This window comes from Neolamprologus multifasciatus, chromosome 6 (assembly GCF_963576455.1).
Source record: "Neolamprologus multifasciatus chromosome 6, fNeoMul1.2, whole genome shotgun sequence".
NCBI lineage: Eukaryota > Metazoa > Chordata > Actinopteri > Cichliformes > Cichlidae > Neolamprologus > Neolamprologus multifasciatus.
In genome coordinates this window covers 4,625,131-4,647,742 of record NC_140444.1, presented here as the reverse complement: position 1 = coordinate 4,647,742, position 22,612 = coordinate 4,625,131, and the positions used below count along the sequence as shown (strand labels likewise).

General features: G+C 41.3%; 2 protein-coding genes and 1 long non-coding RNA gene across 4 annotated transcripts in view; 2 read left to right on the top strand and 1 right to left on the bottom strand.

Moving 5' to 3' along the window:
- Nucleotides 1-22,612, bottom strand: part of LOC146516196 (uncharacterized) — a 390,625-nt gene that overhangs the window by 50,133 nt on the left and 317,880 nt on the right. The window lies entirely within an intron of this gene.
- On the top strand, nucleotides 4,365-6,345 carry anapc11 (APC11 anaphase promoting complex subunit 11 homolog (yeast)). Its single transcript, XM_085162792.1, has 3 exons — nucleotides 4,365-4,530; nucleotides 4,637-4,754; nucleotides 6,030-6,345. The coding sequence occupies exons 2-3, from the start codon at nucleotides 4,646-4,648 to the stop codon at nucleotides 6,173-6,175; spliced, it is 255 nt and encodes an 84-aa protein (XP_085018918.1). The 5' UTR covers nucleotides 4,365-4,530; nucleotides 4,637-4,645; the 3' UTR covers nucleotides 6,176-6,345.
- LOC146516201 (endonuclease V-like) overlaps nucleotides 7,771-22,612 on the top strand; it is a 111,732-nt gene continuing 96,890 nt past the window's right edge. Inside the window, exons 1-5 of one of the 2 annotated variants that reach the window (XM_085162788.1) lie at nucleotides 7,771-7,947; nucleotides 9,063-9,234; nucleotides 14,464-14,598; nucleotides 15,903-15,942; nucleotides 18,143-18,255. In XM_085162788.1, coding sequence (XP_085018914.1) covers nucleotides 7,904-7,947; nucleotides 9,063-9,234; nucleotides 14,464-14,598; nucleotides 15,903-15,942; nucleotides 18,143-18,255 — 504 coding nt within the window. In that variant the 5' untranslated portion in view covers nucleotides 7,771-7,903. The remainder of the gene's footprint in view (nucleotides 7,948-9,062; nucleotides 9,235-14,463; nucleotides 14,599-15,902; nucleotides 15,943-18,142; nucleotides 18,256-22,612) is intronic. The other variant, XM_085162789.1, reaches the window with a different exon arrangement.

The window sequence follows — 22,612 nt, the reverse complement described above, 5'->3', positions numbered from 1 at the left end:
TTTCCATTCCTTGCAGTCATCTGTTAGTGACCAGTGTTGGGAAGGTTACTTTTAAAATGTATTCCATTACAGAATACAGAATACATGCCCCAAAATGTATTCTGTAACGTATTCCGTTACGTTACTCAATGAGAGTAACGTATTCTGAATACTTTGGATTACTTAATATATTATCATGCTGTTTACAACTACATGAATGTACTATTGCTGTGATTTATTACTGTTACTGAAGGTCCGCGGCTCCGAACCGTAGTAAAGGGACCTCTGGCTAATACGGTGGGTTCTGTGTCGGGCTTGTAGCCGAAAACTAGCTTTACTTAGTTGTCTGGGTCAACTTTGCTAGCGAGAGACAGAGAGAGGCGTTGAAAGGCTGCTCCAACAGAACTTGTTGTTTTTGGAGGAAAACACGAACACTGTGTACAGTCGAGTCTTAATAGCTTACCTACAACTGGGCTCGTCAGGCTCTCTTCTTGGCTGCAGTGGTTATTATTATATTTACATGCTTCCAGCTCCCGTTTTTCTCGATGACAGCTCGTACTTTTCCTTTTTCTCCCTCCCTCGCTCACAGACGCATAACGGTCGTGTCCAAATTCATGGGCTGCATCCTCCTGAGGACCCGGCCTTCGCGGTCTACGTGGGCCGGGTCCTCAGGAGGTCGGGTAGGCCGGAAGTAAACGGCTATGGAATTGGACGGTCTAGCCTTCTCGATCTACTCCCGCCCTTAATTCAGAGTATTTCCGGTTGTCAGCGCCACGGCACGAAAATCAAAAATGGACCTGAAATCTTCCTCCGTTTTTTGTGTTCATTTTTAATTATCAACGAGCTAACCCACATTCTCGCCTGAAAATATGTTTAAAGTTTATTTTGTGGCCCAGAAAGATTAATAAGAGTAATTTTAAAACTTAGTAGCGGCCGCCATTGCCGGAAACTGGAGCTTGGCTGGGCCGCGCTATGAATTCTGGGATATGGTGGGCCAAGAAGGACACACCCGACCCATCCTTCAAATTCGGGGAAAAGGAGGACTCATTTGTCGGCTGCATTCGGAGGAGTCTACGAATTTGGACAGCCTTCGGCGCGTCGCTGTGACGTAATCGGTCTACAAATGCGGCCTCAGGAGGAAGCAGCCCATGAATTTGGACACGACCGTTGTATGGCAGTCCTTTCTCCCTGCAGCATGGACTACACTGCCTATGATGCTACATTCTTTAGAGCTATACCTGTAGCATTCTGCCTATTAGCTTAGCACAACAACATCAGGCGCTCTCTCACCCAGGAAACACGCAGAGAGAGAGCGTCACCCTGTAACCATGGCAACCGCAACGTTGCCACCTGGAACTACAGAACGTAGCTGTCAAACAAAACCCAAACAGTCCTGACCCGCCACAATATGAAACGGGGAAGTACCGCCGTGTAATCCATTTATTTCAACAAAGTAACTGTATTCTAAATACCACCTTTTTAAACGGTAACTGTAACGCAGACGTTCCCAAAGTGTGGGGCCCGCCCCCTAGGGGGGGCGCAGAGCCATTGCAGGGGGGGCGCGGCATGAAAAGGGAAAAAAAAACAACAACGCTTGGACACTGCTAGCACGGGCGCCCACACAAACGCAAAGCAGGAGATGAAGCATAGCTGAATATGTTTCCAAACCAACTTCATTCTAAGCCAAAGACTAGAAAATATGGTGAAGCAAATCTTCCCTTTGGTTTCACCTGCACAAGTGCCGAGGTAGGTCTCCTTGCAGGATTGGTTTTCCCTTCGTTGGGAGCAGCGCTGGGCTGTTTAAATCATGGACAAACAGTATCCCACATTCTTGATTTGTAGTTCACAAACACTTGTTGTAATGACTAACTACTCCTGACATTTTGGAGATGTTAGCTCTTTATACAGTAAAGTTACAGGATACAAATAATATCAGGCTGATCCTGCCACAATTTGTTCCCCGGTTCAAATCACGGACAAACAGTGTCCAACAGTTGTTTATGTTTTTGAACCCATTTTGCACAGGGATTTTTTGAAAAATGTATTGATAGCAATGTTGAATATTATTACACAGAAAAAAACAACTACATGTAAAATAATTACACCGTGACGCCTCTGCCTTTGTAAATGGAGGGACAGTAACTGCCTGTATATGTAAACCTGTAAAACCTGCAGATAGTCAGATTAACAGTATTTCGTCTCTACCTGCCATTCTGCAATTCATCTCATGTAAGCAATAACGTGCACACAGCGTGACGTGAAAAAAGGCACATACCTTTGACATTGCATGACGAACTCTGTATTCCTCGTCCAGTAAACGCAAAAAAAGGAGTTTTAAAAAATCTCCGTTCTCGGTGATTCGAAACCCCGTTTACGTGTGGACGAAACAGCTGCGTTTTCAAAAATACCCGTGTAGGTGTGGACGTAGCGTAAAAGAGTTAGTAGATTATTTTATTACTACCTGTCATTTATTGCAGATTACTTGTATTTGCTTAATTGTTTACTAAATGTTTGAGGTGTGAAATAAACCGCAATGGAGCAAAATATGGGTGTGTGTGGTTGGAGGATGTGTTCGTGCGTGCGCGCGAGGGGGGGCGCGAACATTTTTCTTGTAAAACAAGGGGGGGCACAGCAAAAAAAGTTTGGGAACCACTGCTGTAACGGAATACAGTTACTCATATTTTGTATTTTAAATATGTAACGGCGGTACAAGTATTCCGTTACTCCCCAACACTGTTAGTGACATGGTTAATCTGTGAATTTACAAATACGGGCCTCATGCTGCATCTCCAGCTCCACTAATGATCAAAGGTTCTCTGCACTGAGTGACCTGCATTTCATCACTGACACTTCATCATCTCAGATTCTGTAAAATGGAAAATTAAGGTCATCACGTGGTGCTTGTTTCCCTTAATGTAAAAATAATGTTAGAAAAAATAGAAACGGATACATAAGATTTTAACAAGATGAAGGAATAGAAAGTGTAGCACAAAAAAATGTCCTGGAGAAGGAAGACCAGATGTGCTCCCAGTGCTGTAAGTGTGAGCATTACCTCAGCACATTGGATTGCAGACCAACTGCATCTAGTGGACATCTAGCATTACAATTGCTTTTAAAGAAAAGAAAAGGAAATGGAGACGCGTCAAGGTTTTCATGTGTGTTCGCATGTTTGTCCTCAGCTCGCTCTTAGCCCATGACTACACATACACCATACCACGAGTTCAACCTCTGACTGTGTGATGTTGTCACAATAATCTGGACTTAAACCCAGTAAAAAGCAGAGAAGCAATGTAGACTTCAGAAAACTGAAGCATACTGAGCACTCTGCTTCAGGCGTACAGGTGGAGGACGTGGAGAGCTTTAAGTTCCTTGGTGTGCACATCCTGGTCGATCTCACCCACACCACATCTCCCATCGGCTGGGGAAAGGCTTTACATCCTTAAGAAGTTAAAGATCCTCTCTCATCACCTGCTGACCACCTTCTCTCAGCCAACAATAGCGGGCCTCGTCATCTAGCGCTGCATGGTGTGGTTCATCACAAGCAGAAAAGACCTGCATGGGTGGTTCCAGACGTGTGACACTATCGCTCGGTGAGATTTACGCAGGATGAGTGCCAAAAAAAAAAAAGAGCCACCTGTAAGTTTAATGGATTCATCATCTACATCACCTGAAGCGATGCCACAGTCCTCTGGAAATAGAGCTCAATCAGAAGCAGAACTAACAGATTACAAATTACAAAACAGCTTCTTCAAACAGGCAGTCAAATACATCCCCCCTCTTCTCCTATTCTACTGCAATAAACCCCTACCCCGAGAACTACAAGTGCATTAACCCCTGTCCCTGTCATTCTTCATTTTTTGCACTGTATATTATAATCATCATGCACTATTATTTTGCATATACTACCTCACTGTTTGTATCTTTATATTTTCATATTAATGCTCTTGTCTGTTTTGATGTTGCCGCGAAAACTAGTTGTTTTAAACATTAACAATAAGGATTTATTTATTAATTTCCAAATGTGCTGCTTTTATGTGCACATTACAGATTTATTGTTGTGCAAGTGTTCATCCTGCAAATCTTTCAATTTCAATTCTGTTTAGCACCTTTAAAAAAATAATTATTATTTCTTATATTATAGAAAATATCAGATAGGTCCAAATGAATGAGATTGCCTCAAATGTTCAATGATAGAATAAAGGTTCATTAAAATAAGTATGTTTGTCAAAAAAAAAAAAAAGCAGTTGTAAACATCAGAATGACACCATCACCTTTTTAAAAAAATTCAAAAACAGATTTTTGGTGCTCTTTTATTTTGAGGTTTTCCCCCAAACTGACTGTAGAGGGCAGCATGTCCCATCCCAAGATACAGCCTGGCGGTCTTTCAACAGAAGAAGAAGAAACGATTTTTGCCCGGGTTGCTAAAACATCACTTTTATGTTATAGACGTCGGTCAAACCAGCGCTAAATGATTTGTTTTTTGCTAAGAAACGCCCTAACCTAAGAAACACCAAGTGTGAGATACCTGAAGGAGACGGTGGTCGCTGCCTTGTAAGTAAGAACGTGTTGCTGAACTAATATTCAGAGATCGTGTGTCAACATTAGCCATCGTGCTAGCATTAGCTGCTCCGGTGTGATGCGTTTGTGCTCCTGTCAGATCCGCAGGATGAAGGTGAAAATCAAACAGTGGAACGGGGTTGCCTCCTGGCTCTGGGTGGCCAACGATGACAACTGTGGGATCTGCAGGATGGCCTTTAACGGCTGCTGTCCTGACTGTGAGTATCAGAGCTAATAACATAGCACCAAGTAACGAGTGGCTGCATTAAAGATGCAAACACAACAAAACAAGATTATTCTTTGGTGGGTTTGCTTCTAATACATATAACGCTTTACGTATTATCCGACCGACAATATGCCAAATTTATCCTGGCCCTCCTGTTTATACAAACTAAGTAGCGAGAACGATGGCAGAAACAAAAAAAAAAAAGAAGCTGTGGAACAATTTTAGAAAAATGTTCCTCAAGATAAAATTGCAATGCCTCAGAATATCGCATCGTCTACAGCACATAATATCTGTGTGAAGGGGTTAAGGGCAAAAATCAATATTGGATACCTGTGATCTTTGGGCTGTACTGCATTTAAAAACAGATCCGATTTTGTCATGGAAATCACTGCAAGGGCTCAATAACATTTCCAGAAATCACTGTCAGTGAAGACAGTTTTACCACAAATATCCACAAATCCAGGTTTGTGTCATCCAAACATTGAAATTGTGTTTTTGGAAAACATGTTTACCACATCCTCTGGATTAAAGAGGAGAGGAACCTTCCTGGTTGTTAACAGCACAGAAGCTGTTGACACGGTAGCATAAAGGAAAAGGTGTCACTGAGAGGCAACTGAAAGAAATTGATTTTGGATATCTGTGGGAGAAATTAGCTTCTTGTGTTGTCTGGGCTCAGCCTTACAGACAGGGTGAGCACTTTAGTCAGGAGACGCTCAAAGCAGAACCTCAGCTCCTCTAGATCGAAAGGAGACAGTTGAGGTTGTTCTGGTGGTGTTTCAGGCATGTCCAACTGGGAGGAGGCCCCGAGTTAGGATGAAGAGCTTGACTGTATCACTGATAAGTGGTGGTGGAAAATGGATTGATGGCTGCTCCAGTGACCCATCTTGGAGATTAACTCCAGCTGCAGTATCTTGTAGTATTGCCCGTAGGTTCTTTAGGTTGATATTGAAGACCGCCACCACAGCAGCTAGGCCTGTGAGCCACTCACTGGAGAAAAGGCAACACGGGAAAGGTCAGGGGTAGCTAATTGACAGCAACTGAACTTTCAAAATAAGAGCAAATGCCTAAATTGATCGGGGACGGCACTGCTCACACAAATGGAAATGAGTTCTTAAATATACTTAAGTGGTCTGTGTGGGGAAACACTTGTATCCTGTTTTAGTATTACAAGAGGATACAAGTATCTGCTAATCAGCAACTGAATGCAAAATCCTGCCCAGTCTCTCTAATGTGTGTTTTTGTTGTTGTTTGTTTGTTTGTTTTGCAGGCAAAGTGCCTGGGGATGACTGCCCGCTGGTCTGGGGTCAGTGCTCCCACTGTTTCCACATGCACTGCATCCTGAAGTGGCTGAACTCACAGCAGGTCCAGCAGCAGTGCCCCATGTGCCGGCAGGAGTGGAAGTTCAAGGAGTGAACCTGTGGAGGCGTCGCTGCCACAGAGACGAAAGGCTCGCTCGCAGACTTTTATGTAGACTGTAAATAAATCTGTGTTGGTACTTCTACTAATGCAGAACACACGCTGAATATGTTTTACTGTACTGGTAAGGATTTGTGATGAAATTAAATAAGAAAAAAAAATGCATTGTATTGAGTCTGTCTTGAAGGTCTGGCTGATTATTTCCTTGGATCGTGAAGTTTATGGCTTTGATTTCATGGCAGCTCCACACTGATGTATTATTTCTTGTTTGTTTGTTTGTGTAGCTTTTCATATTTCAGAACCTGTCTGGATAAAAATGGACAAAAAAATTACAAGGTTATCAAAACAATGCTACTTACATATCTTCTATTCAATTTATACCTTAACTCTTGAATGTCTCCACAAACTAACATAAATTGTTTAAGTAAGGTCTTAAATAACTTCAGTGCTCTTTAACAATTATTTTCTAATTCTGCACATCTAATGGAGCCACTACAGACCATTCTTCCAGAGCATATCATCTTATTTACTGACACACTGGGGTTGGAGACATGTTTCCTGTAGATGAGCTTAGATCTGGGGACAATGAAGGCCGTAGCAGATGATTCACATCATTTGCATCCTCATCAAACTATTCAGTGTCCCCTGCTGTGCTGCGGTGGGAGATGACTCCCATCCGGATCCAGTTTTATCAAGAACAAAGGTGGTCCAACATGATCACTGTGTAATGATTTGTACTGACCGTTCCTTCCAGTGCTTTTTATTTCACCCCTCATTTAAGAGCCCATATATTTTTTCATCAATGATTAATAAAATGTTTGTACTGAAAAATTACAGTCAGTCATTCTAGATTTGCTCCATATTCTCACCTGGCTAAAGTAATTTAGTTTTATATTTTAGCTTTTGTCCCGTAAATCTTTTTAAGTTTAGTTTCACGTAGTAACTAGAGAAAATTTTCAAATACCACATTTTGTGGAGGACGTGAACATGTCATGTAGTCATCATTTTTAGTTTCAGCTGGTTTTAGTTTCTATTTTAATTGCAGTTAACTGTAATAACCTCAGTCCATGACCATCCTGCACGGCGTCTGAGGTGGTAAAAGGCAAAATCACTTTTAACTTCAGGGATATTAATCTGTTCAGTTAGGAAATAGAAACCATTGCGAGTCCAACTGCAAACCTGCTGTCTCAAGTATGTGGAGAAGGTACCAGAAGACAGCCGAACGGGGATCCTCTGAACTTCCACACGAGGAGCCATATTTCGGACCTTAACACGTCCTGCTGCATGCGGTGTGAGCAGAAACCTGATGTAGTTAACAGTTTAAACCACTAGGTGGCAGCACTTACCCGGATAGTCCCAGTTGTTATATTCTGGTCTCATTCACGACAGACTCCAGAATATCTATTTCCTACCCAACGGGGTAGTAAGTTTTATTAACAAGTCATGCGACTCAGATTGGTCCTGTGCCATGTACAACAGCAACATACAGCCTAACAATCCTTACTTGTGTGACACTCTAAAACGTCCGTGCAGCAACACAATCCATTGTGGAACAAACCATCTTGCAAACAATAATTCACATTATTACACCAGTGACCCCGCCCTCAAAGTCGCGTCAGCAGTACGGAAGTAAACAGCCTGCTCCCTGCTGCTGTCAGTTGGTGTTTTCTTTTCTTAAAAACAGTAATTTCACAGCTGGTCGTGTCTTCATTAGCAGGCTGACAGATGTCCGCTTCTCCCGCAGAAAATCTGCTCCAGCAGTGGGAAAGGTCAGAGTGCTTTTCTGTCTCAGCTACTCACAGCACACCTTAAACACGACCCAGTTTTTATTAAGTCCATTAGACTCGTTTTGATCCAAACGCTCCTGATTCTTTATCTTCAAAGTTTTCCAAAGTGTCCCATCCAGAAGAAGTCAGCTTCAGTGGATGGTGAAATACCAAAACAGCACCAGTGGTAGAGTGTAATCATATTAGGCTTTACTTATAATCGTTTAACGCAAGGATACAGTTACGACCTCATATTTTGGGATCCTAAAATGATAAAAAAAAATTCAGCTTCAAGAGTGATGATATCTTAAAATACCAGCGGTCTCTATTCTTTAAAAATATATATTTTCAGTATTTTCATTACCATTATTTAATTTCATCATGATTGTATTTATTTTCTGTTTATATTCTTCTTTTCTCTCTGTATCTTTAAGAACTCAGTGTTTGTTCATCCTACATTAGAGCAGCAGTAATTGTTTGACAGTAAATGGTTGTCTTACCCGTCTTACAGTTTGTAAAAATGTCATTTGTCAGTAAAAAGCAGCGACTGTGCTGACAGATGCTGCTGTGCAGGGGATGCAATTTCTGTCAGGGCCAACTACTTTGGCACGACACAGGCAGCTCTTGGAGCTGAGCCACCTCCACACCTCATCAGCCTTTCATTGATTTACTTGTTTGTAAAGACAAGAGCAGCGATATCATCATGTTAGTCTGTATCATGTCCTGATGTCTCTGATTAATGTGAGCGTGTGGAGCTCCTGCTGTCCTGCAGAGAGACACAATTACAGCATTTACAGATATTTACATTTCAACAGTACAATACAATCAGCTGACTGATTCTTCTTTTAGACATTATTAAAAATTCATGACGTGAATGTCAGTGGTTTCGAAAGCTGTCGAGATAAGCCCTTGTTTTGAATAATTAAATTAGCTGCAGTTCTACAAACCACAGCAGGAGTCGAACCACCTGGGTTCATCAAGCCACTGTGAGATTTTCAGATTTGTTGCTGTTAACAGCCCTTTTGTCTGCTATAGACTTTACACGCTGGCCTCATATTTTTTCATGAAGTAATTGCCAGCGAGTGTGTTTATATTTATATATTTGTTTCCCAATGCAGTGAGCAGGCACGTCTGAGGCAGCAGGTGCTGGAGGAGGACACAGAGGACTGGCAGAGGAGCCCAGACCTTTCAGGTCTGGAGCGAGTTGGTGGGGTGGACCTCTCCTTCATCAAAGGGGATGACATCAATGCCTGTGCCCAGCTCGTGGTACTCAGCTACCCAGATCTGCAGGTGAGCTACCTGGGCGCTACATCCAGTAAACAGAGATAAAATAACCCAGTAATGCCAAATATATCATATTTCATAAAACATTAGTGTTATTTTATAACCCTAACCCCCTTTATATGTTTTTGTTTGTTTAAGATAAATAAAAGATTACAGATTAAAACTCATATATGTAAATTAAAATTTAATTTCTATTTTTCAATTTATGAGAAAGTTCGATAAACACTTGAGTTAAAAACATCTAAGCTTTTCTGACCTCTAGTGGTGACAGGTGGGAACAGCAGCAGTGCTTCGTGGAGCAGAAATTGAATTCCACAGGCTGCATTTTTTTTCACCAGTGACACCTTTAATGAAAAGGAAACACATGACATTACAAAATGCTATCCTTAAAAAAATGCTTGGCCTTTGAAGGCTTTGTAATACGTGCAGCTGGAATATTGCACAAGGCCAGCTGTTAACCTTTAAAGTAGTCGCATTTACTTTGTTTGGGCACTGAATACAAAGTCCTTATGGGTGTTTTTCTCCTCTTGCTTCCTTGCCTTGAAGTCACAGCTTTTTTTATGACTCCTGAAAGCTGGCGGCATGAGGAAGAAATTATTCTTGCTCTCGCCGGGGCTGTCGGTATGTTCCAGGGAGCCGCTGAAGTGATTTTAAATGTTTTACCCTCACCTTTTGATAACTTCTCCTGTGAGCTTCTGCCTGTGGGGCTTATGAACAGTCATATGCCAACAACGTTATTTTAGGCATATTAGAATGCAAACCCCGAGGAGCACATATTTGTTTTCCTCAGAGCTGCTGCTTTCTTCTGTTGGCTTTTTTATTCCAAGACAAAAAAACATTTTTCTTGACCTTGAGAAAAACATTTTGATAAATATATACGTTTATGTCAAGTAATTACAATGTTAAATATAATTAAACTTCATGCATAGATATAGCTTCTGATCCAGTAGTATAGAAGAAGACAATAACCTTTCGTTTAATTTATAACCTGAATAAAATCTTTCCTGATGAGTTCATGCACTCAGCCGCTTCTTTTAATTTTTCTTTAATGCAGCGGGATCTCTGATTTTGTAAATTATGATCTGATTTAAAGTAAAATAGAATTGCAAACACACAGGAAAGCTGTGCGTGAACGCCATCCTGTATGTATCCTAATGTGCTTATTTTTAAAATATACACATAAATTGAAAACAGTGGCAGTGAAAGTGTTAATATGCAACAGAGCTCCTCAAAGTGACCTTCCCAGTCCGGCTTTTCATTTCATTTACTTTCCCAGCAGCCTTTCACCAGCACTGCTCCTCGCAGTTATTTATCTGTGCATTAACACGGCCTGCTGGCAACTTCCAATTATAATTAATGACATATGTCACCATACATTGTTGATACATGGACCCAGTGAGGCTAATGAAATGTGTTCAGAAATGTTGTTCAATAATGTGATTATGTTCCCTGCTTGTTTTCAATTTACTTCAACATTGCCACCTGAGGCTATTTGGGGCTCAAAACAATGCTAGTTCCACGTTCCACGGCGTGCTCACTGCTGCTGCAAGTCACACAGGAAAAAAAGCAAAAGCCCTGTAATCTCACTGAATAAATATGCCTGTGAGGAGATGAAGGTCACGGCAGTCGACAATATGACAATGACATATCCTGAAAGGTGTTTGGCATTTCTAAAGCCAGATGACAAGGCAGGTATTCAGAAACGTTTCTGCTGTGAGCCTCCGCGAGCTCGACTCAGCGGACAGCTTTTGTGTGTTTTATTTGTAGCTCGTGCCCGATAACAGCCTCGGTAACACGTGATGCTGTTAGATGTTACATCATTCGAGATGTGAGCACATCTCTTCACTGTGAGCAGAACAGGATTTTTTAATGCTGGTCAGAAAGTTGCGACAGCTTGTGCACCTGTAATCTGCACAAGGTCTCAGAGGGTCTCCTGGACCCTGCTGGTACCTCGCATACTCGGAAGGAGATCATGGCAGACATGTTTACCTGCGGCGATGCTGCTTAAAATAGACAGGACAGCGAGGGAGGTACATGCATGGATCCTGCCAACATGGGAAAGGCTATTTACACTATATATTGTGCTGATTTTACAACCCGCTGTGGTTCTATTCAAAATGTAGTCTGCATGGCAATATTGATAGTGTTTTACATAAACAAAGGGGCTCTTTTCTGCTCCAGATTTGCATTCATGGACACATAAGTATCTTTGTATGATTCACAGTTCAAAATAACCCTCATTTATCTTATGCCGGTGCAGCTCTTCAGTTCAGTCTCCTATTAAAAACTAGTTTAGATCCTCTTCCTGTAAGCTAACTTTCATGGAGCATGGAGAAACAATGTTGTTGCTCTTGCTTGGCTCGTATGTGTTGAGCCTTATAGTTGTGTATTCTTCTCTCCATGTTCATGATTGGTGATCCCTGTTTAATTTGAACGGGATTTAGAAAATATGGGCTGACTCATTACAAGACAGACAATGAGCAGATATCCTGCTGTTGAACTTGCTCTGCACTACAGGCCTCCCGAGGATGAGATTAAAAATTAGATGTACACCAAAATTTTAGGAGTTTATACAGTTAAACTGTAACTGTGTCCACTTAATTCACCAGGTCACTTAAATGAAATAAATTGTCAGATGTTCAGAATATACTCACAGCCTTTAATCAACCGGGAGCAGATGTTTCATTTTGTAGCAGATGGCGATGTTGGTGATTATCTTGTACAGCTTGTCTGTGCCTTTGGACTCACCCTTACATATACACTAGGGTGGACGCATTTGTCCAAAGCACCCTGACAGTGTCCCTGACTGACTCGTTTATGTACAGTCATGCAATAATGAAAGTTTTCACAGGACTCTGAGTGCAGACTTACTGCTTCCTTAGAACATAAAAGGCTGAGAAGCAGCCAATGCTGCTAATCAAATGCAGCACCTCTGTTAAAGCAGAAGTTTGGGCAGTTTGCTGGTCTGTAGGATTCAGGTATGTGTCAACACAATGCCATAAACATCCCAGGTGTGGATGTCACAGCAAATTCACCCCAAGGTCAGACCATGCAATCGTCAGAGAAACTGCAAAAGCCCAAGAGCTCCATCTCAGATTCTCAAGGCCTCAATTAGCATGCAAACGTTATGTTAAAAAAAAAAATGAACAAAGATTTTTTTTCAAATGGTTGCCGAGAGAATTCTTCTGCTCTCCAAAAGCCCCCAAAGTTGCATCTGAACAAAGAGTTGCAGAACCAAAGTAGAGATGTTTGATTATAATGCACAGCACCACATCTGGAAAAAAAACAACATATCAGCACAAACACCTCATAACAACTGTAAGCACGGCGATTCAATCTGGTTTTAAACCACGCCACAGCACTGAAACAGCTTTGCTGAGAGTCCTTAATGATCTTCTCTTAATTACTAATTCAGGGCATTCTGCTGTATTAGTCTTATTGGATTTGTTCTCTTGATATGGTTGACCATAATATTTTATTAACAAGGTTAGAATGCACCGTGGGCATTCGGGGTGAAGCCCTTAACTGGTTCAAATCATACCTTTTGAACAGGTCTTTCTCCGTTACCTTGGGTACTTATTCTTCCTCAACTGCATCCTTATGCTATGGTGTGCCCCAAGGCTCTGTGCTTGGCCCAATGTTATTCTCATTATATATGCTCCCCCTAGGCTTAATCTTTGAAAAATATAACATTTCATATCACCTCTATGCCGATGATATACAGATTTATTTTCAATTAGATGATGACGACATTGCTCCTTCGTTGCACTGCTTCCTCGAGTGCATGAGAGAAGTCAGAGAATGGCTTTCAGACAATTCCCTTATCCTGAATGAAAAGAAAACGGAGATTGTGGTGTTTGGCAACCATATCCATAGGGGCCTATCAGCTGATACCTTTGGTTCCTTTGCCACTTCTTTCTCTGACTCAGTTAGTGACCTAGGTGTCCTGCTGGACAGCTCTTTCATATTTAACAAACAAGTGTCTTCTGTAATCAAATCTAGCTTTTACCAGCTGCGCCTTATTGCTAAGGCTAAGCACTACGTCCCTCATAAAGCTCATTCATGCTTTTGTGACTTCTAGATTGGATTACTGTAACTCCCTCTACTTTGGTCTTCACTCCGTTCTCCTTCACAGATTTCAGCTTGTCCAGAATGCTGCGGCTCGCCTCCTGACTGGCACTAGAAAGCCTCTATCACCCCAGTTCTTATTGAGTTGCATTGGTTACCCATAAAATATCGCATTGAATTTAAAATAATGTTGCTCACCTTTAAAATTATAAATAATTTAGCCCCTCGTTATCTTGTCGATCTTCTTAGTCTATATGTCCCTGGGCGAGCCCTCAGGTCTTCAGCCCAATTACTCCTGGCTCAGCCTAGATCTAGACTTAAATCTAGGGGTGACCGAGCTTTTGCCCTGGTTGCACCGAATCTGTGGAACAACCTTCCTATCGCTATCCGTGCGTCAGACTCCGTTTTATCTTTTAAATCCCGTTTAAAAACTAATTTATTCAACATAGCTTTTCCATCTAGTTAGCGTCCCTGTTTTATATTTGGTTCAATTTCTTATTTATGTACTTTATCTTTTAGCTATATCTGTTCTTAGTAACTTTGTTCTTATATTTCCTTTTGTTGCTGTATAATTAGTGCCCTTAACCTGATGACATATGTGGTACTTTGTTAATAGTCTTTTATTTATTGTCTTAATTTTCCTGTTTTTATTGTAAAGCACTTTGGTGTACCGCTGATCTTTTAAATGTGCTATACAAATAAAGTTGTATTGTATTGCATGGAGGGGCGATGATTGTGCTTGGGCTTGTTGTGCAGCCACAGGATGGGCACTCCGCAGTCACTGAGTCTACCATGAACTTCTCTGTATACTTGTGGTCATCTGACTGACTGAAATATGGATATCCTGCAGAATTATCCAACGTGGTTTAAAGGTTAATAACAGTAACACACTCGTTAGGCCAGCAGAAGTGACACCTGGCAGATACTGGCCTGTGTCAGCCCACCTGTCAATCAAAGCAGCCCCTAACAAAATTTAAAAAAGATGGGTTATTAAAAAAACAAAAAAAGGTTTTATGATGAATGAAGGTGATGAAGATGTTAGTGTGGGTGTCTGTGGAGAGTTTGGAGATTGCTGCTTGCAATGGAGAAATGAAATATTGTGATAATCCGACAGTGTAGTAAAATTCAGTCACAAGAAATGAAGCAGTCTCTGCTCCCTCCTGCCAGGTGCTGTATGAAGACAGTCAGATGGTGACCCTGACGGCCCCCTACATAGCCGGCTTTCTGGCATTCAGAGAAACTCCTTTCCTCCTGGAGGCTCTGCAGAGGCTGAAGAAGAACCAGCCCACACTCCTTCCTCAGGTCTGGACGTGCTAGTACTTGAATAATGACCTCTTAGTGCAGGGGATGGCAACTCCAGGCCTAGAGGGCCAGTGTCCTGCAGGTTTTAGATGTGTCCTTGAGCCAACAGATGATTCAATGGCTGAATGACCTCCTCAGCATGTCCTGAAGTTCTCCAGAGGCCTGGTAACGAACTAATCACGTGATTAAGGTGTGTTGACCCAGGGGGATATCTAAAACCTGCAGGACACCGGCCCTCGAGGCCTGGAGTTGCCCTCCCCTGTTTTAGTGACTACTGAAATGGGTTCTGTTCGTTTCTATCAGATTAACTCCTCAAAGCTACACAGACAAAGGAAAATATATTTTTTTTTTTGCATTTTTATTTGACCAGGAAGTAAAACAAACTCTTTTTCCATTATTTTGTTGATGCTGATGGTTCATATTCACAATAGAGTGAAAAGAAAACATTTTAGTTTGTGCTTGTTAACCTTGGTTTGCAGTTTTGGCATAATTCCTACAGATAAGGTTAGAAACCTAAGGATTTTGGGCAAACTAAGTAATTAAAATTTCTTCAGTAAGACTATTATTATTATATTTATGGTAGTAGTACTAGAAGAAGTGATATAATCCCCATCTCCAGGGCAGAGTGAGCTGGAAATGTTTTAATAACCGATAAATCCTCCAAGGTGGAAAAAGTTACTTATGAATCCAACAAGACTGACAACCTGCTAATGTTACTGGATTTGGACAAGTACTTTAAAACCTCGCATCACGTTCATGCACATGAAGTGCAGCTCCGACGATGAAGCTCCTCTGTTTGTCCTCTCGGTTTTGTTGTTTTTCTAAAGCGACGCCTCTTGTTCATCTTCACCCACTCGCTTCTGTTTGTCGCAGCCCACACGCCTCCCACTCTGTCCCTCTGTCGTCCTCGTGCATGCAGGTGTGCAGAAGCACACACATTCACACTTAGAAATTCATGCACACACACACACACACAAGCTCAGATTTACTTCCAGTGACATTTAGCTCTGGACAGATGCAGTCACTGCTCCCTTTATCTGCAACCTTTCAAGTGAGTGTTCCTGGTGACTTATGATTCAAGCAGAAATATGTCTGCGGAGTCACCTTTGGCTTTAAAAATTCATCGGTGTGTTGGAGCTGGAAGCGTTCCAATATCAGTTTGAGAAGCTCTTACTAACTTCGGCTTTTGAAGTAGCTCTGTTTATTATTTCACCTGTGCTTTTAATCCTCAGACTGCTGTGGAAAAAGCGAGTAATATCGAGCTTCCTGCAGTCGAACTCATTTCAGCTGTGTTCTCTCTACAGGTGGTGTTTGTGGATGGGAATGGTCTCTTTCATTACAGAGGTGAGGCGACTGACCGAACAAAGGATTTTAGATGTTCTGTTTTTACTTTAAAGATAACATAATGTAATAAACTTTTAATAACACTGATAAAAATATTAACAGTTCACTGTAAAAAATCGAACAAACAACAAAAATCTAAACAAAACACACATTTAATGAATAATGTGTTTGTTAGTTTCTCTGTACCTGTACAATCATCGCCCAGTTTTCCCTTAAGGTCATCTTCTTGTCCATCTGGACCTATGCAATTAACACTGGATTCAGAGGCGCCACCAAAGGGGGGCCAGGAGGGGCACTGGCCACCAGTGTTGGTCAAGTTACTTGAAAAAAAGTAATCAGTAACTAATTACTGATTACTTCCCCCAAAAAGTAATCCCGTTACTTTACTGATTGCTTATTTTGAAAAGTAATTAATTACTTAGTTACTTAGTTACTTTTTAAAAACACGATTTACAACCTGAATAGGTGATAAAGTGATAGATCTTTCAGCCCAATTCTACTTTTTCTGCATAATCATCATACAAAATGTAATCAAATGGAAAAGTCTCTTTTTAAAACTTGTTTTATTAGTTTTAATCTTTTAACTTTATGCATCAAGCAAAAATTAATTATATACAACATTCTCTGACTGGAATAAATTAGTTTAACATTTAAACCTATTTTCTGCACATTCCAGCACATAAAATAAAACTTTTTTTTGTGTGTTTACACTCAGTCTTTCAAATAGATGCAAGTAAAACACAGCAGAAAATAAATAAAGTCAAAGACTAGCGGTCCTTTTGCTCTATTTTCACCTGTAAAGCAGGAGTGGGGTAGGCGGAGGTTTACCCTGGTGCAGGTGTGCCGAAACGGTCAGTGGAAGAATCCGCGAGTTTCTCTGTGAGTTTCCCATTACGTCGTAGCTACTCGGAGCTTGCTCGGAAGTTTAGGGGTTTTTTTCGCTGTAAAAAGAAGTTTTCTTCCCACGCACAACGGACACTAATGTTTTTGTCACTTTTTATGGAATCAAACTTAAAGTAAGGTCAGTACTTCCACGCTTTAAACGCTGCACGCTCATACTCTCTCCCGCACTCGATATATGATCCACTGTTGATCTGCACACAGCTGTTGTCACGAACGTGACTCGCTTACGTCACTGTCATGAGACATTCTCGCAAAAAAATCACGGTTTTAGTAACGCAGTAACGCAGCGTTCCTACGGGAAAGTAACGGTAATCTAATTACCGTTTTTGCAATAGTAATCCCTTACTTTACTTGTTACTTGAAAAAAGTAATCTGATTACAGTAACGCGTTACTGCCCATCTCTGCTGGCCACCCCTTAAAATTTGCTGCCCGCCCCCCAGTCGCCTCTGTGACCTCTGTGTTGGTAATAATTTTAAAAGAACGTGAACACAAGAGTGAGGAAGAATCTTTAAAGGGATGGTTGGATTTTAAAATCTTATTTGGTTTTCATATGTACATATTTTCAGTGATATCAAATCTAATAGCAGGAAATTAACTAGGTATATAATTCTGTTTTTTCTCTCTTTTTTTGCCATATTTTTCAAGTAACCTATATTTGACAACAGCAATAAAATTGAAAACCCTGTTTTTGGTGTGCCACCCCCACACGGCCACCCCTATGAAAAGATTCTGGAGCGCCCCTGGTTGGTTATAACAACACAGCTTCAGCTTGAACTTAATTTTGTGACATAAGAGACAGCTGCAGGGATTCAGATCTGTCGAGGGTGGAGGGAAGTGACCAGCGGTTGTATGTCTGTGTGGCCAAAGAAGTGACACATAACCTATGTCCAATGATTGTTTTCCATGAGCCGGCATGCCGATGCTGCTGTTCGGTCTCTGGGTCGTACGTAGCGTGACACTCGTCAGCAGCGCATCTTCAAAAAAAGAGACAGCTAAAAATTTCAGTCTGATTTTCAGTGATCATTATTTCACAGATTTGCATTCAGCTCCACTCGAGCTTGTTAAAAATACTGAGTTCAAGGTGAGTGTAGCGAGGTTTGAGGACAAGCTGTATAAACTTGGGCTTTCACTAAAGGGACTGTTGGGTGTAACACCTGATAAAATCAACCCTGAGTGAATCACCGTGAAGCCCTCTGTTGTAACGTTTCTTTGCATCGCGCAGTTCGCTGAAGCACGTTTACTCTCCGCTGTTTCATTTTGGATTTGACTTGATTGTCGCTGTTTGGATCGTTGCAGAGTTTGGCTTGGCGTGTCACCTGGGAGTGCTGTCAGGGCTGCCCTGTGTGGGCGTGGCCAAAAACTTGCTGCAGGTGCAAGGAGTCAACAAGAGTGAGGAGCATCAGTCACAAGTGAGAAAACATCATCTCTTTTTTAAATTTAAGATCTTCTTTGTTTTAAACTTAGATTCTGTAGGTTTGTGTGCACTTTGTCGTGCTCAGGTCTCCAGTCATACAGCATTGTTGTATCCATTGTGGTTTCCAGTGTTATAAAAAGGCCATTTCAAAACGACGAGTCTAAGACTTGAACGTCTGTTTCTCCCACCGAGCTGCAGAGCCTCGTCACTCTGCGGTTTGGCCTTCAGAGCTCTTTGATGTAAAAGAGATGAAGAAAACCTGCTTCATATTTAATGTTTCTTTTAGTCGTGTACACATGTTTCTCTTGTAAAAGAGCTCCCAGTGTTGACAGGAGTCACCGGATGAATTATTTAAGTTTTCAAAGTGTAATCGCTTTCTCTGCTCGCTGCACGTAAAGAGAAAAGCAAAGAAATGTCAGAGAGGGACGAAGCAAAGGACAGAGTTGTTTTTCAGTGTGACTTTGTGTGCATGTAAACTCACAACTTCTAATTCTACATGTGTGTGTGTGTGAGAGTGCGCTTTGTTTGCGAGTATACTGTTCTCACTGTGACTTTAATTGCGAGCCAAGGCCTTGCTGTGTCGCTAACGCTAATGTGACTTTTTGAATACAAATCAAGCTGGGACAAATGCGCACTGGTCAAAGTATACCTGTGGGACAGCAAAACCTGGTTTTCATTAATATGCAAATGCTCCCTTTGTTTCAGTCTGCAGCTCAGCGACCTGCTGAGGGAAAAAACACAAAACACTTTAAAGTTAAATCTAACTGATGAAGCGAGCAGGTGCGTCAGTTTCATTTCACTTCAGGCCAAACTGAACTGAAGAGGGACAGACCAGTAAAGCCACAGGAAAATATTAAAAAACTGTTCCCTCTTTTTAATGTAATAAAGATGAAAAGCAACATCAAGTCAAACCGAATGCAACTAATGAGTAGGAATGAACCGAAAACTACAAGTGGCATAGACTAAGGAATAGGGATGGGTATTGTTTAGGTTTTATCCGATACCGGTGCCAAACCGGTACTTTTGAAACGGTGCCGGTGCTTAAACGGTGCCCAAACCGGTGCTTAAAGAATGGAAAACACAAAATTGGTCCAAAAACCTCTCATGTTCAGCTGTTTTTTTGTAAAAAGATAACAATGTTAGTCTTTTCTGCAGGTATACGGCATATATGGTATCACTCTGGGCTGGAAGCAGCTTAAACAATGGAAAAAACACAAACTTTGTCCAAAAACCTCTCATGTTTAGCTGTTTTCCACTTTTTCTTTGGTCATTTTAGCCTTTTTGGCCAGGGTGAAGGGAGTATCTGCCATCAAACAAGAAGACAGCCACATGTAGCTATGATGATGTTTGCTAGTTCACGTTACATGCATTAATTTAATAACGCGGTTAGCTTACTCAACGTAAATTACACACGAACAACATTAAGCTACTCACGCAGAGAAGAACGGCTGCTGCTGCCATCATCATTTCTGCTACACTGGCAGGGCTAGGTTCATCGGATTTAAAGTGTGACCTCCTTTGACAGTATCAGCTTAAAGCACTTGTTGCAGCTGCTGAGTTTGCATCTTTTGCTGTGAAGTACAGCCAGACTTTTGACCGCTTTGCCTTGGGCATTTTTAATCTGTAGCTCTGCTCTAAAAGAACGTACGTACCTGGACCCGCCTACTATCCTCGAAACGTAAAATGATTGGCTAGAATCTAAAGTGTATCATTCCATACCAGTTGGTGGCGGTAATGCACCTTTCAGTTGTTTGCCAACCGCCAATACAAATGTAAGGAAGAAGAAAGTGTATCACAGCTCAGGAAAAAAAAGCACCGAAATGCGCGCTGCTTTTCGGTCTGGTTACTACCGTTTATGTCAGAACCGGTGCCATGATGGCACCGGATACCGGTACCCATCCCTACTAAGGAACTGCAACAAAACCAGCGTAAACTGAGTAAAACAACTTACACAGTCAGAGGTTTTTACAGGAATCTGTGTAAGTACACCTTCGATCCATCCATAGAAATTGTAGGAAGTTATTGAACTGAATCATGAAGTTTATTTCGTTTTTCAGGGAACTGCACAGTCCTGTGAAAACTGTGAAAGCTATTTCCTTTTTGAGGCGGGAGGAGCAACCAAGCAAAAATTGATACATAAAAAAGATCAATAAAAATGCATTGTCTGAATCCTACATGAACTTCACACATTCACATGCTCATGCAGCTCCAGGAGATATTTTAAGACTTCATCTTCCTCGGAAACTTCCAGATTCCTCACAGAAAAAGCTTGCACCCTGCGGCCTTCTTGTCTGAGTTGACAGTGAATTAGCTGAGCTTAAGCGTGGTCACTTCTGAAAAGCCATTATGCAAATTCTAAATAGAATCTAAAGGTCTGCGGTTATGAGCATTTTAATGCTGAGTGGTCCTCCAAAGTTTTGGAGAGGAGCGGACAGACATCTGATCCACTTCTCAGTTAGCATCAGATACATAGTGTGATTACAACCCCGGCAATCTTCATGTAGTCGTGTAAGATGCTAATTCGATTCTCTGCAATGTATCCATCTCATGAATTAGTGTTAGTGGCTTTGGCGTCAGAAAAATTACGCCCGTCTTTTCCCCCCGGGGGGAATCTGATCTTTGTTTACACCTATCATGGTCACCCCCGAGGATCCAGTCACACTTATCTACTGAAACAATATGTGTCCAAATACATGTGGCTCATTTACTTTCAGGATCAGGTAGCACAGGCATTACACGGCCATGCTGCATGTTTGGCTCAAGCTATTAGCTTTGGATCAGCGTGAAATTTTAGAAGTCCCTTCCCGCCCATATTGATGTAATTGTCACTCTCTGGGGCTCTTTCTAATTTGTCTACAGGCACGCACACGATTGCGACGCTTGATGCTTTGGCGCTTGAGCGCTTGGTGGGAAATTAGCTGTGAAGTAATCTGTGAAACACAAGCCATATCAGGCTTCCTACCAAATTTCAGAAAATTAGCTCTTTTGAAACAAGATTAGCCATTACTGGAGCTACGAGCGCACCGCCACGTACCACTGACGAGCGATACGCTGCCATACTTGATTAGATCAGATGTCAGAGTTTCTTTCAACATTTCCAGCAAACAGGGTTTCTGAAAGCCAATATGCAGTCTGAGAAGTGTCTCTCAAGGTTACAGAAGTTTCTCTTAGTTGCGGCAATTAAATGTGCAAACCTCGAAAGTAAAGGTGTGTATGTGTGTCTTTATCAGATGCAGCCTCCTTGGAAAGGTGAAAATGAAACACTGTATAGCACAGGGATTGTGTTAATGTACGAATGCACATAATATGTTGCAGGATGAACTTGTGCTCAGAGAAACTATAATGTACATAAATTTTAAAGACGCACTGTAAAACAAATATATTTTTGCATGGAGGTTTGAGTTTCATTAAGAAACAGTAGACATCTATTCAATTTTATTTATATAGCACCAAATCACAACAACAGTCACCTCAAGGTGCTTTATATTGTAAGGTAGACCCTACAATAATACATACAGAGAGAAACTCAACAATCATATGACCCCCTATGAGCAAGCACTTTGGCGACAGTGGGAAGGAAAAACTCCCTTTTAACAGGAAGAAACCTCCGGCAGAACCAGGCTCAGGGAGGGGCGGAGCCATCTGCTGTGATTGGTTGGTGCGAGAGAAGGAAGACAGGATAAAGACAAGCAGTGGAAGAGAGACAGAGATTAATAACAAGTATGATTCTATGCAGAGACTATTAACACATAGTGAGTGACTGAAGAAGAAATACTCAATGCATCATCTGAGATGAGAATATTAATGTCACTCTAATTTTATCTGTTTATTTTGGGCTTGATAGCAATTAGTGGTCTTGGTGTCACCCAAAGTTTGTCAGGTACAAAATGTAAAAGATCAGATGTAGGTCAAAACATTTTCACCATTTTTTTTACTTAAATGTAACTTGTTCAGGGATATTTTTTGGAGTTTGGTTGCCTTTAATAGAGATTCATAAAATTATATGAATTCTGCTTTAATAACTTATTTAAAAGTTTCATCAATCTTCTGATTTATCACTCGGGGGGGAAAAAAGTAACTATTTTGTAAGAGTGATTTAAATCAGTTTAAAAATTCAAAGAAAAGAGCCTGTAAACGAATGTCAGCCTCCAAGACTGAAAACGGAAACAGGGAAGTGCCAAAAACTGCAGTTCATCAAATGACCGCTTGGGGCTGAATACAAAAGTTAGACTTCAGTCTTAAAATCATATGGTAAAGTTAGGAATGACCAACATGACATCAGCGATTAGTAAAGTCCCGGCCAATGTGAAAACTTGTGGATGAGACCAAATACTGATGGCTGTTAATCACAA